Source organism: Mesoplodon densirostris, chromosome 10 (assembly GCF_025265405.1).
Source record: "Mesoplodon densirostris isolate mMesDen1 chromosome 10, mMesDen1 primary haplotype, whole genome shotgun sequence".
NCBI lineage: Eukaryota > Metazoa > Chordata > Mammalia > Artiodactyla > Ziphiidae > Mesoplodon > Mesoplodon densirostris.
The window spans coordinates 4,712,179-4,726,857 of NC_082670.1; the positions used below are offsets into that span (position 1 = coordinate 4,712,179).

Here is a 14,679-nt window from a genome sequence, read left to right on the forward strand (position 1 = left end):
GTCAGGTGGCCTGACCAGTCGCACAGCCGTGGCTGGGGCCTGGGCCCTTTCCTGCATTAAACCAACGCGGCCTCTGTCCTCGAAACCCCCAGGGCAGTTCATGAGGAGACGGGCACACCGTCATCGGACCTGAGGTCTTAGGACCAGGATTTCACCTTTTCCTCTTCCCTTTGGCTTCTTTTTTTAAATACGGGGAAGGTACGGGGGGAAGTGACTTTCTTAGTTTCTAGAGCACTTGTTTAGGTCGTGCCCGATGCTGAGCAGTAATTCCCCTGCCTCCCTGACTCCCAGCCTCCCCCCACTTTCCCAGCCAGGCTCCCCAGCGTGCCCCCCTGCCCTCCCCCCGGCGTCCCTCCTCTCCCCATCAGCCCTGCAGGTAAAGGAGGTGGGGGACAAAGCAGCGGGCCCTGAGCGCCCACCCCGGGCCACCAGGGTCTCACCAGCGTCTGCTGGCGTGTCAGCACCAGCCCCAGGAGGCACGTGTCATCCTCACGTCACAAGGGGGGCGCCAAGGGCTCGGTCACACAGACAGCAGAGGCCGGGGGACGGAGTGGCAGTCGGACCCCTGCTGCAGGTCTGGGTTCTTCTCCCCACCTCACGCCCCATTTCCCTGGCAACCAGCCCCCTCCCTGATCCCCGTCCCATCACACTGTTCCCCTCACCTGAGCCTCCCGACCGGGAGAAGGGCGCGGCCGGGTGGCCGTCCCGCTGAGCCTCGGCATCACACGAGCAGGAGCGAGTCAGTGGTCCCACCGCCCATTACCCTGAAAACAGCACCTGCCCCAGCACAGCCCCGTCCCCGCTGTGGAGCATCCCCTGTAGGTAGGTCGCGTCAGCAGGGACCGTGGGCGCAGCGACCCATTCAGGGAGGTGCCCAGCGCACCACCGAGAACGTGAAGGGGCTGCTCTCGTCACCGACGGAAAAGCAGACACTTCCCCTGTCTCGGGAGCAGGTATTGGCGGCCTCCAGGGAAGGACTTGACCTCGAGATCGGAGCCTGTGTGGTTGCTGGGGTCAACTTGATGGTGGGATGATGGAGGTGGTCCAGCCCTCGCCGGCCCCCTGCCCCACTGTCCCTTCTGTCCAGGGAAGCCTGGTGGCCCTGGTCCCTGCACAGAATCCATCACTGGCACGCTGTTACCTGGAGAGCGGCAGTGAGCTTAGCAGTACTTCCTTTTCACTGACTTATCATCGACTTACAATGTGATATTAGTCTCAGGTGTACAGCATAGTAATTCAATGTTTTTTGTAGGTCATACTCCATACAAAGTTATTACAAAAATACTGACTGTATTCCCTGTACTGTACATTACATCCTTACCACTTGTTTATTTTATGCCTAGCAGTGTGTACCTCTTAATCCCCCGCGCCTATTTTGCCCCTCCCCTCTGGTCACCACTAGTTTGTTCGCTCTGTGTTCTTTGGGGTGGGGTGTACACCCGGGAGTAGGAGTGCTGGGTCACATGGTAATTGTGTTTACCTTGTGGGGAGCCACCAGACTGTTCCCCACAGTGGCCACGCTATTTTACGTTCCCGCAGGGTTGCTGGTTTCAGATCCAGCCCTGCCACTTACTCGCTGTGTGGACGTGGTCCAGTGACTTCTGCTCTCTCTCTCTCTGCTTGTCTCTCCTCTCTCTCTCTCTCTCTGTTTCCTCATTTGTGTGTCGGGACAGTGATGCTGTCTACCCAGTGGGGGTGTGATGCTTACATGGGTCCGTGGATGTAAAGGGCTTACATATCAGTGCCTGGTATGTAAGAGGCGCTACGTAAATAAATGTCTGCTGCTGTTGCTGTTTCTGAGCCAGTGGGGGCCATGACGGATGAAAGATTGAGAAGCTTTTGGGCTGAAAGAGGCCGCATTGGGAGGATGTAAAAGAATCAGAAAGGCCCTAACCCAGACAGTTGGGGCTGGCCCTCCGGGCATCCCTCCCTCTGGGGAATCCACCTTCTCACCTGTGCCACGCTGAGCTGTGAGACCCTCCAGCTCCGTGGTCTTCGTGGACGGACCACTCCTCAGGGGCGAGAGACTCCGTCCTCCGCTCAGACCAGGGGCCAGGTCCGTGGCTTTCGGTTTCCCCGCCAGCGAAAGAAGGACCAAGTAATCCACCATCTGAAAGCTCCAAAAAGAAGTTTCTAGCAAACAGACAAAAGGCACTCCTCCCTCTCCCTCTCCCTCTCCAGTGATGTTAGGAAAAGGCAAACCTGGCTGATTTTCAGTCGCGTCTACTGAATTGTGGCCAAATATTCTGCCAAATACTGTTTCTCTCAATTTTTAAAATTAATCCATATGTTTATGATTCATTTGCACCCAACTCATCACAGTGTTTTGTAAAAGCTGTTGGAATCCCAAGAATCCTTATAGGGACCTTCTTGGAAGCACTTAGAAGCAAGGAGATAAATTTTTTTCCCATTCGTCTTTGGTTGGAAATCTCAACTTGTACAGGTCGTATTACCAGCTCTTCAGCTGAGAGACAGAGACCTGAGTGAACCACCAAAAAAATATAACAACAGTGTTGTGAGGATGCTTTCATCTCACGCTCGTGCGGCGCTTGATGGCTTCCGGGCCCTGTCACCTTGTCTCCGAGGCAGTTGGGAAAAGTCGCTGGGGTCACTGCTGTTACTCCTTCAACGGAGGAGAAACTCAGAGTCAGGACGTGTGTCATAGCCTGGAAATGAGGAGCCCGTTCTAGGCCCCTGTGAGTCGGGGAGGGGGGCGGGGAGGACGGGCCCCTGCCCAGGCCGGTGGGACAGCGGCCTCCCCTGCAGGAAACCATCCTCCCACCCTTGCTGGGTCTCCAGATCTGTCGCCGCACCTGTTCTAGTGAATGTTTGCGTCGTCATCCAACAGCCCGCAGTCCCTCTGCCCTTTTTCTTGCTCAACTAATTTCTCCCCCCTAGAACCCTCCATCCCTTGGAAACCCGGGATGCTGCCTGGTGATGTCGGGATGGGAGAAGCGCCCTTGCTGTGCACGGGGGCAGGAAGGTGGTTCTCCCGGCTGCCCCGAGAGGCCAGTGCAGCGGGGCACAGCTGGGCTCCACCCCTGCAGGGCACACTGTCCCTAAAGGGCCCCGGCAGGGCAGACCTCGGCCCTCCAGCCCCAGCGCGAGGCCTGCTGGGGAAGCGTCTTGCGGCGCACACAGCCTCTGCGTCGGGTGCCGTGGCCTGGTGTCTCTGGGCGCCTGGGTTCTACAAAAGGCTTTGCCACCAGGAACCACGAACCACAGAGGCCCGTGCCGCCAGCTCACCGCTGTGCCCACGGGGTTCCCTGCTCACCTCCTTTAAAAAGCACAGAAAGAGGCCCCGCTTACCGAGCTCCTTCGGTTCTGTGGCACGCCCTTGTGTGCTCTGTCTGGTGGTGCTGCTTTGAGCCGTTCTCCACGGTCGACACGACTGTTACCCACCTTCTATCCTGAGGCCCAGTGCGGGAACCGGCCGGGGTCACCGGGGTAGGACATGGCACCGTTGGGCGTGGACCAGGCGCCGGCCCCGAGGCCTCTGCCCCGTGGCCCGCGGAGGGGGGTGAGGCTCACGTCGGCGGAGGGCTTGGGGCGCCCCGGCGTTTACGGCCACCCTCGCTGCCTCCTAGCTGACAGCGTCCGCCTCCCTCACTGTTGGAGGCAGGGGTGGGAGAGGGAAGGAGAATGCCGTGGCTGAACGCGGGCAGGGGCCGTGGAACCCCGGCAGGTCAGTGCGAGGCCGGACCGGCCTCCTCTAGGCCTGAACGCAGCCTCCCACCCCAGGGTTCGGTGGTTGCATAAGCATTCGTTCAGCAGCTTTTACGCAGCACCTGCCCTGTGCCAGACATCGCCCTGGGCACCAGAGGAGCAAAGTGGAGTAACACGGCCGGGTGCCGTCCCGCAGGGGCGCACAGCACACGCGATGGAGACCAGCGTCTAGGGGACTCGCTGGGGAGATATGGAGGCGCAAGCCTGCCCAGTGCGCGGCAGGGCAAGTCTCTTTTCTTTTTTTAATAGAACAGCTTTACTGAGATGTCATTCACGTGTCATACATCCATTTAAAATATTCAACTCAGTGTTTTTTCTAACACTCACCACTATCCCATTCCAGACATTTTCACTACCTTCAAAAGAAGCCCCGTCTTCATTAATAGTCACTTCATTTTCCACCAGCCCCTCAGCCCAGGGCAGTTATGAGTCTGCTTCCTGTCTGTATGGAATTGCCTCCTCTGGACATTTCAGATAATGGAATCATATAATATGTGGTCTTCTGTGTCTGGCGTCTTTCACTAAGTGTAACGTTTTCAAGGGCCATCTGGGTTGTAGCATTAGAACTTCATTATTTCTTATGGCTGAATAATAGTCCACGTAGAGGTAGGTTGTTTATCCAGTCATCATTTGAAGGACGTTTGGGTCGTTTCCACTTTTTGGCTGTCGAGAAGAATGCCGCCCTGCACATCCACGTACAGGTTTGTGTGTGGCCAGACGCTCCCGTTTCTCTCGAGCATATACACCTTCTGGAGGGACTGCTGGATCATAGGGCGACTGTGTTTCAGGGTCTGAAGAACTGCCGTGTTTAACTTTCAGGGGTTCCTCCGGCTCTTTCCCCAGCGGCTGCACCATTTTACATCCCCGCCAGCCACGCGTGAGGGTTCTTATTTCTCCATATCTTCTCCAACACTCGCTATTTTCTGTCTTTCTGATTATAGCCGTCTTAGCTAGTACAAAGTGGCATCTCACGCGGTTTTGATTTGCATTTTCCCTGCTGGCTAATGACATTGAGCATCTTTTCATGTGCTTACCAGCCATTTGCATGTCTTCTTGGGAGAATTCTATTCAGATCCTTTGTGCATTTTTAATCAGATTATGTCTTTTTATTTTTGAGTTGTAGGAGTTCTTTATATATTCTAGATACAAGTCCCCTGTCAGTATATGATTGGCAAATATTTTCTCCCATTCTGTAAGTTATCTTTTCATTTTCTTAATGGTGTCCTTTGAAGCACAAAAGTTTCTAATTTTGATGAAGCCCAATTCATCCATTTTTTCTTTTGTCACCTGTGCGTTTGGTGTCGTACCTAAGGAAGCTTTGCCTGGCCCAGGGTCATGAAGATGGACTCTCGTGTTTTCTTCTAAGACCGTTAAAGTTGTAGCTCTTACGTTTAGATGTGTGACCTATTTTGAGTTAATTTTTGTCTGGTGTGAGGAAAGGGCCAACTTCGTTGTCTTGCGTGAGGACACAGAGGGTCCCAGCACCACTTGTTGAAAAGACATTTCCCCATCGAATGGCCGTGGGGCGGGAAGAGGTGGAAGCGCTGCCCCACCCCCCGAGGACCGGCTTCCTCCCCCAGCCACTCAGAGGTACCTTCTTCCCTTACCTGGGTCCACAAGGGGACTGAAATGCGAATAGGCCTGTGAGGCACAGTCCTCACCCTTCCTGGAGGCGGAGAGCAGGACAAGGTGACCAGCCCCGGGCGGAGGAGGAAAGAGAGCAGATCAGGAAGGCAGGGACATCCTGCTCAGCGAGGGGCCTGGCGGCAAAACGGGCGGAGAGGGACGGGGGAGCCCCACCGAGAACAAATCCACAAAGTGTCCCGAGACCCCGAGAAGCACGGGCCCGGGGCCCTGTGGCACCTGTGGGGAACGGCGGGCCTCCCAGGGCGTACGGAGCTCCCGACCCTACCAGAGGCCCCTGTTCACGGCTCTAGCTTTCCTGCAGGCCCGGGGCGGCCTCCCGCTGGGCGGCGGGCGTGTGGCGCGTGGTGTTGATGTCCCCGGGGCTCTGCCCGGGACCCACTTGTCTGCTCCAGCTTCTCCACCTGCAGCGAGGCAGGCAGGGCTGGCTCTCCCAGGAAGGGGGCTGGAAAGGAGGAATTTGGTGGCTTGAAGGAGAGAAAGAGAAGTGCCTGGAGAGGGGAGGGCCAGGCCTGCTGGCCAGGGCCCCGGGGGCTTCCTGATAAGCTGTTGTGTACCCGTGTGTCTCAGCAGCTGCCATGCAGTAGAAGCCTTAGTGCTGTCGGGACCCCGTGTTCCAGAATCACCCAGCTGTTCCATGGCAGCCAGGCCAGCAGCCTCCTGGTAGAACCAGGATTACAGTGATTGTCTGCACGGCACAGAGATGGCACGATTGTCCGTATGCTCCCCACGGCCTGCAGGGGGCGTGCTTGGTCCCTAACCGCTCTGCTTGTCAGGGTCCGCCTCGGAGCCCAGGGCTCCCGCCCAGCTGCTGAATCAGGGCCGGCCCAGGAAATCGATTTGCAAGAAACTTCCTTCCCAATGGATGCACTCCGTCCAAGGGGACCCAGCGGTCAGCGTTCCTGTCACCGGCTCCTCTGTAAGGGACACGCCGGCCGTCAGCAGGGGTGCGCCTCTGTAGCGCCCCGTCGGCGGCCCTGTGCCCTCCTCCACTTTCACCACTGCTTCTGCAGGAGACGCGCCTGCCCCACGCTCACCTGCCTTTCTCTCCCGTTCTCCAGGACACACAGGACCAGCTACTGCTACCGCATCACCTACCGCCACATGGAGCGCACGATGTCGCAGAGAGAGGTCGGGCGCGTCCACCAGGCCGTGCAGGAGGCGGCCGTACGGCTGCTGGGTGTCGAGGGCAGGTTTTGATGTCGCCACCTCCCTGGCCGCGGCCCTCCCAGGGCCCCGGGTTTGCTGAACCAAAGAGAAAAAGATATTGTTTGTGGACAGAGGCATCCGTCATCTTGTGGTAAATGGGTCAGTTTCAGGACTTTCAGAAGGTAAAGGATCGCTCTTGAGCAGCTGTTGCCATAGCATGTGTCTTTTATTTGGGAAAAGTTGGGGGAAGGAGCAGTAATACGAGAGTTACCTTCTTTTCCTTTTAGAAATGCTTTGCCCGTTGGCGCTCAGTGCGGTTAATTGGTCCCTGGATTCTGTTAAAGTGTAAACACCAGACGTGATTTCCTGCCTGACAGGCTCTTCCCCCCGTGTAATGAGCGGAGCTACACAGAGGGACACACTCCAGACCACAGAAGCTTTTCTCAATCGGCTCCCGTTCCTTTCTCCCTCCTTTTTCTGTTCTGCAAAGGGCAGGCTGCAGCCAGGGCGCAGATGAAATGCCAGGGATCCCTCAGAGGTGGAGGGAGTCGCACCTCTGAGCGAGCAGGACTTTACTTCCTTTTCACAAAGTGGGGCTTGGAGCCAGGGCTCTGGCCCCAGGGTGTGGACAAAGCTGCCTCCTGCCCGCCCCCCACCCCCACCCCCAGAGGAGAGAGAGCGCCCCGGGGCTGGGTGGCACCCGGCACTGCAGGGCCAGGTCCTTGAAGCCCCGGAGAGTTTGTTTCCTAATGGAAGGCCTCTGCTTCCGGAGACGACCTTTATGGAGGAATACGGGGCTTTGATGTTCCCCTTTTTCCATCCCGAGCGCTTTGTAGTCTGCCTGCTTCTCTCCTGGCCAGTTTTCATAATCAGATTCCCTCCCCGGTGTGATGCTGGCGGCTGATGGAGGACCGTGTGAGCACTGGGATAAATATTTGATGAGGGCGGCCATTAGCAGCCAGCGGTGTGAGGGGGGGCAGCTGCTCCAACAGCAAGGAATGGCTTCAATGTCATTTTACCCTCTTACCCAGGGGGACGTGTCCCTTGGATTTTAAAGGGGATCCAGAGCTGCATCCCAGCCTGGCCAAGCTGCTGTCCAGGGTCCTGGGGCCCCAGGCGCTCTTCCTGGAGAGAAGGGGTCGAATGCACAGCGCGATTGGTGATCTCTTCTCCGGGCGCATTTGCTAGCAGACCACTCCTGATCGGGCCTGGGGCTGCATTTCCAGAGACCCCTTTTATCCCCAAGGCCCCTCAGGCATTCACGGAAATCCTGGCGTAACACCCAGAAAACACGGCACGGCCCACGACCTGAGCACATATCTGTCAGATGCCAAATGCTGTGCTAGTGCCTGGGGGCAGTGCTAACATTGGGGAGGGGGGAGGGCTCTGCTGAACGTTCCTCTCGACACTGCATGAGATGTAGTCAACCTTCCCCTACATTTTCCTGTGAGGTCGGAGGAGTCTCGGGCCCTAACCAGGAGCGCCCCCGAGCTTGCTTCCTCCCAGTGAAGACCCTGTAGCTAGACGGACTTGGGTGCGTGGCCAGGTCTGCACCTCCCCCCTGCTCCCGGGACCTGTGCTTTGCGAGCCCCCAGCCGCGCGGGCTCGTGCGACCCCCGCCTCCGCTCTGGGTGTTGGCGCGCGTGCCAAAGGTGGGCCCGCCTACCGGGGGGCCGAGGGGACATCCAGCTCTTCACTTTTCTCATGGGACTCCCGCAGGAGACTAAAGAGTGAAGCAGAAAAAATAGGAAAGATAATGGAACCCCTGAGATGAGCAGCACTCTGCAGCTCGGTGACAGATGAGTCCGTATAAATAGAGCGTGGTGGCCAACACCAGTGTCGCCCGCCACCCGCCGGGAGGCTCCCTCCCGCCCTTCGTGAAGCCGGGACAGTAATCTGCCTGCTGCAGAGGTTGGTCAGGCGTGGAACCCGGAACCTAAGAAGCTGCCGGTGACATCTGCCCTGGCGACGGACATCGGGAACCGGGTGCAGAAGGGATGACCCGTACAGTGGCTGTCCCTCCCCCACGTCTCAGCGGCCACATGGGGTCCTCTGTCCCCACGTCAGCTGTCCAGTCTCCGTGACGGCCATCAGCACTCGTGCTCGGCAGCCACCAGGCAGGGCCATCCCTACCCAAACGCAGGTCACAGTAGAGGGAGGACACATAACAGCGACGGTGGGGTTGACAGTGGCTGACCCCCGCCCCCCTGGGTGTCCCAGGCACAGCGCACTGCGTGTGTTCAGCCACCTGAGTCTGCGCCGCTGTTCCACGTGCAATAGATGAGCCAGGAAGAGATGGACCGGGCCCAGCGTGCCCTCCTTCCACTCTCACGGCCCCGGTGGTCCTGTTCTCCCCTCCACCCTCCAGGAGTGAGGTCAGTGTGCTCGGGGAGGTGCTGCAAAGCCAGGGCTCAGGAGGCCTCTCTGACTTCCAAGCCTGTGCTCTTCACGTTGCCCCCAGCTACACCCCCTGCACTTGCCCGGGCGCTCGGCCTACGACAGGCAGGGTGGGGATTCACTCTGGACACCGCAAGGCAGAGGGGCCACCGCTGCGCTGCAGATGTCACCACCAGGACAGTGGTAGCACGACTGCCCAGCCCCGGGACCCTGTCCACAAGGTGCTAGGGCATGTGACACGGGCCCTCGGGGCCAGCCATGGGTTCTGTATCAAAACCGTTGGAAGGTCCTCTTTATCATCTGACGCTTCAAGTGGTCAATAGAGTTACACTTGCTGCTTCAGGACGGCAGGTCCGATTCAGGGCCACAGTCAGAGCTGGAAAGGTCAGCTGCTGAGCGACAGGAAAGTCCAGAACTGAACAATCTAGGACCCTGCGAGGGTACTGCGTGCTCCCAGGAGGCTGCGTCCCAGCCCCCGGGAAGGTGCGGCAGCAGGAGGAAAGTTCTTCTTGCCCTCGGTGACCAATTGCTCGAGATCCTAGTGGCTCTGGTCTCCTAGATGGCGTCTACAAAAGCCAACAACACACACACACACCTAAAGCTGGTGCCCTGTTCAAAGGCAGGGGCTACAGACACTTGTACAGGCAGGAGACCGCCCGGCTCGGGCCTCCTCTCTGGCCCATTCCCGAGCCTGGGGCTGGTCTGGGGCGGGTGGATCAGGTGCCTCCTGGAGCACTGGAACAAGCCCCAGGCTGAGCTTAGATCAGGTCTAAACCCGGCTCTGCCACGGTGAGTCACTTAGCATCCCTGAGGCTAAACGTTCTCCGCTCTGAGATGGAGGTGATGATGCTCTCCTCCCTCCAGGGACCGAGTGTGGACAGCTCAGCAAGGAGGAAGAAGATCGTGTGTAAAACTCTTAAGCATCTCATTTTAGCCTCACACAAACTCTGAAACTTAACCGCAGTACGTCCACCTAGGCAAAGAACATGAGGCCAAGGACCAGGCCCAGGGTCCTCCCATGAGCGGGAAATTGACCTAGAATTTAAGGCCCGCTCTCTGTAAGACCAAAGCCACGGTCTTCCTGCTGTGCCCTGTGTCTGCCAAGAACTGACACGGATGAGAACACAGCGGCCGGGCCTCGCCCTTTGCAGTCTCAGGTGTGAGATGGGGGGCGCCCTCCACAACCTTTGCTCCCCAAGTGCAGGCCCGCACATGCACATGTGTTTGTCTATTCGGACGCAAGACTCAAAGAGGGCTTGGCCTGCACACACTTCCAGAGGATGCGGGGAGACCAGCCCACACTGAGTTAAACAGGAGACTTCAAGGAGTGCGCATGAGGCTCGTTAAACTACAAGGATCGATCCAAGAAGGAAATCAGTTTAACAGTGGGCTCAACGCTAAAGCAGCACGTCCCAGCTGTGTCCCGGCTACACCCTGGGCTGTTGGAGCCCTCGGGCGGGGTGGGTGCCCAGGGCTGTGTGCCGACCATGGCCTGCTGGCTGTGCAGTCACCCTTCTCTCCCAAACAAGAAGGGCTTTCGGGACGCAGGTGTGTGAGACTGGCATTATTACAGAGGCAACTTTGAAATCTATTTTTAACGGCTTCGAATCTATTGAGTGACTCGTTTGAAGTCATCTATATTTTATTACTAATAAGAAACAACTAGGATGCCAAAGCAAGTCAATGGAAAAAGGAAAGTCTTTTCCACAGGTGTGCTGGAGCAACTGGGTCCCCATGTAAGAAAAAAAGAAAAGTATCTCAATCCCGATGCCACACGTCACACAAAAATTAATTCAAGATGGAGCCTAAATGTAAAAGCCCAAACCTTACTATCAGGCTTAAAGAAGAAAATGTAAAGACTATCCTTGTGACCTTGGGTAGGCAATGACTTCCTAGAGAGGACACAGAAACAGCTAGTAAAGAAAAAAAAATGATCAACTGGACTTTTTCAAGATTTAAAACATCTGCTCTTTGAAACACGTCATTAAGAAAATGAATAGGGGGACTTCCCTGGTGGTCCAGTGGTTAAGAATCTGCCCTTCCACTGTAGGGGGGCACAGGTTCGATCCCTGGTCGGGAACTAAGATCCTGCATGCCGCGCAGTGTGGCCAGAAAAAAAAAAAAAAAGAATAGACAAACCACAGATTGGGAGAAAATATTGTGACACATATATTCAACAAAGGATTTATATCCAGAATATACAAAGAATTCCTACAATTCAATAATAAGTTTTTAAAAAATCTTTTGAAAAATGGGGAAAATTCCTATAATTCAGTAATTTTTAAAAAAAGCTTTTTCAAAAATGAACAAGCACTTCACAAAAAAAGATTTATAAATGGCCAATAAGTTGGAAAGATGCTCAACATTATTAGTCATCAGGGCAATGCATTCAGGAAGTTACAGAGCAGCCGGAACTCATCTATAGGGGCAAAAAGCAGATCAGATGTTGCCTGGGCCTGGGAAGAGACTGGTGGAAAGGGTCCCATGGGAATGTTCTCTATCTTGGTAGACATGCAGGTTACATGGACGGGTGCATTTGTCAACACTCATCAAACTGTATGCTTTAAGATCTGTGCCTTTCGCTGTGCGTCAACTAGACCACAAAGGAAAGGAGACAAGTTACACGTGCTGCATCTCACGACCAAATGCGCACCGCGGCTCCGAAGTGGGGACAGCAGCTTGGCGCCGAGGGAGCAGGCCTAGAGGTGGGTGTGGAAGGGGCTCTGGGGCTCTGGGGGCAAGATCATCCTTGAGTGGACAGCACACCTGGGGCAGGCAGCTCTCTCCCAGGAGAGTGGCCGCATGGGGGAGGGGACAGGGTGGAGCTGGAGGAACAAGGTGCCAGCACAAGACACAGGAAGAGAAGCACCGGGGACCTGCCGACCCCAACTCTCCATCCCTCGGTGGTGTCCTTGGAGCTCACTTCACCCAGGAGGCAGGATGCTGGGGACCGGCTGGGGTGGGCTCAGGGCACAGAGACAAGAGGGGAAGGAAGGATGTGGGGACTGCCGATGGAGCCTCTGGTTTATCTCTGTTGTTTCTTCCTAAACCCCCGGAGTCCCTTGGAGCCAGAGCAGCACATGGATGCAAGCCACGCTCCTCCCCTGCTCCAGCTGCGGTCTGAGCGTATCACAGAGCCCGCCCGTCCCAGGGTGGAATCACGCCGGGATCCCACGGGAGGCCAGGGCAGCTGCCGTGGCCTCCTGGCTCCACGGGACATCTGTCTCCCCCACCGGGGTGGCTCACACGTGGCCCGATCGAGAAGCAGACTCCGCGGCGCTCCCTCCAGCCCTGTCCTCAGCCCGCACCACGCGTCTGAGCTGCCCAGGTGCCACCAGCCGCCCACACCTGGGAGGCACAGAGGCTGTACGGATGGTCAGTGGTGCCCCGGGCACCAGATGGTAACTGCACTCGGTGGGGGGTGACCTGGAGTTCCCACACCTCCATGCAGCCCCGTTTAACGTGAGATGGGGATTCCAGTCCCTCGGGGGTTGTGAGGAGGGTTGAATGGATTGAAGCCGGCAACACTCTCAATTTTTAGCACGATACGCTGACCATTACAAGTGAATCCGTATTTTTCTTAAAAACCCACGTCGGGAAAACGTGCTGGAGTTAGAAGGTGGGGATGATTGTTTGACTATCTGAATACATGAAAATTCACTGAATTGTGTGCTTTGAAAGGGTGAATTTTATGGGATGAGAATTATATCTCAATAAAGCTGTTCTAAAAAATGTTAAACATGCATTCACTGTATGACCCGGCAGCCCCTTCCTAAGGCGTTTCGCAGGAGAGATGAAGCACAGGATGTTACTGAGTTGGGTGAACATGGAAACCCAGGCAGAGGTGAAGGCAGCTCAGTCTGCCGTCCTCTCCTTCCCAGGGGTTTGGCCCCTCAGAGCTGGGCCAGAGTCAGGCCTGGCGTACATGTGGATGCGGTTTGGGGGTAACTGTTAAGCTGCGGTGTTCCTCCATCCGCCTCTCCACGGGGGAGGGGCCGCTGGTACCTACCTCCTCAGGAAGGCTCCCTGCTCCCTGCTCTGTAATGTGTGGTTTCCCCACCAGGAGCACGAGAAATGCAGAGTCCCAGGCCCCTTCCTGGACCTGCTGAATGAGAGCCTGCATTTATCCAGGTCCCAGATGATCCGTGTGTGTGTGTGTGTGTGTGTGTGTGTGTGTGTGTGTGTCACGTCCAGAGATGCTCTGAGCTGGAGCCATGTGCTCCTTAGCCAGGAGGATTGAGGCTTAGCCAGGCTGCAAGGCAGCAAGGAAGAAAATGCCCCCCTTAGGTCCTTGGGGCCCTGTTACGATTTGAAGGGTGTCCATCCTTCAAAAGAGACCTTGAAGTCCTACCCCAGCACCTCCAGGGTGAGTCCCCATTTAGAGACGGGGTCCATGGAGATGCAATGATTAAGATTCCCACGGTGCCTGGTGTCCTTATAAGAAGACAGCCATGTGAAGACAGACCACCAGAAGCTAAGAGAGGCAAGGAAGGACCCCCTACAGGTCTCAGAGGGAGCATGGCCTGCCGATGGCTCCAGAAATGTGAGAGAATATTTTCTGTTGTTTTAGGCCGCCCGGTCTGTGGGCGCCCTAGGAAGCAAATAGGGATCCCAAGACAGAGGGAGCAACCCCTTGTCCTTCGGACTCTGAAAAGACAGCCCTTCACGTGCCCGCAGAGGGAACCCCTAGTAAATGGGGGCTGCCGTGTCTTTGGGTGGAGGGAGGCCTTCAAGTCTCGCCTTCCCAGGAGGCTCGGTCTCTCTCAGCCTCAGTGCACCCGGCCGGGCAGCCCCTTGGGCAGAACACCCGGAGGGCAGCGGTGTCCGAACTGGTAGCTCGGCCTCAGGGCCCAGAACCCACAGCTGAGACTCAGGGGAGCCTCCCAGCTGGCTCTGAACTGAGGCAAAGCCAGCCAGGCAGGGCCCGGCCACGCAGAGAGGGCCAGGCCGGCGGGGTGCGAGAGACAGCGGGTGTGGATGCCCTCGACACCAGTGACCAGAGGGGAGCGGTTCCCAGGTGCTTTCCCCGGTAGAGACAGGCTTTTGGGCCGCCCAGGGGTCTGCCCCTGGGGGCAGGAGGAAGTGCAGGGGCTGACAGGCTCTGACTGCAGCGCCCCAGAGCAGGCTGTGCTCCAGGCCCTGTGGGCAGGGCATCCCAGGCGGTGCTGTGAGGGGCTTTCACTGTGCCCCCAGCCAGTCACTTCTCCGGTCTGCCCAGGCGAGGGTGGTCCCGATGGTCACCGGGGAGTTGGAGGTCGTCCAGGTAACATCTGCAGTCCTTTCACGTTCGCCCTGCCCTGCGAGGCCTTGGCCTCGGGCAAGCAGCCCCTCCCTCCCCTCCCCCCCCTCCCCCCGCCTCCTCCCCTCTGCCCCTCTGGCCTGGATTAATTCAGACCCAGGTGATGAGAATGAAGTCCCAGACCCGCCAGAGGGAAGCACGTTGGGCCTGTTCACAGCCTCACCCCTTGGATGAGGGCACAGCGCCTGGCAAATGGCCGCTCCCCAGCAAGGGCCGCAGCCAGCGCTCATGTCGCTGTGCGTCACTCACCGCCACGGCCGGGCTGGGCGGGCGGCACGGGGAGGCCAGCTGCCTGAGCTCCTCTGTCCACACAGGCGGAACCCGGCCGAGGCAGAGGAAGCAGGGCCGGCCTCCCTGAAGCGGGCCCCAGGGCTGGCCGGCTCGGAGGTCACGCTGCGCCATCCCAGTCTGGGTCCCCGCACGCAGATGACCAGCCTCTCCTGTGCCGGCCCCTCCAGCAGGCT

At 57.3% G+C, this 14,679-nt stretch overlaps 1 protein-coding gene across 2 annotated transcripts in view; it reads left to right on the forward strand.

The window, feature by feature from the left end:
• Window positions 1-12,632, forward strand: part of FARS2 (phenylalanyl-tRNA synthetase 2, mitochondrial) — a 375,868-nt gene extending 363,236 nt beyond the window's left edge. For both annotated transcript variants that reach the window (XM_060109822.1, XM_060109828.1), the window contains one exon: window positions 6,432-12,632. In XM_060109822.1, the coding sequence (XP_059965805.1) occupies window positions 6,432-6,570 (139 nt within the window). In that variant the 3' untranslated portion in view covers window positions 6,571-12,632. The remainder of the gene's footprint in view (window positions 1-6,431) is intronic.
• Window positions 12,633-14,679: the final 2,047 nt, after the last annotated feature.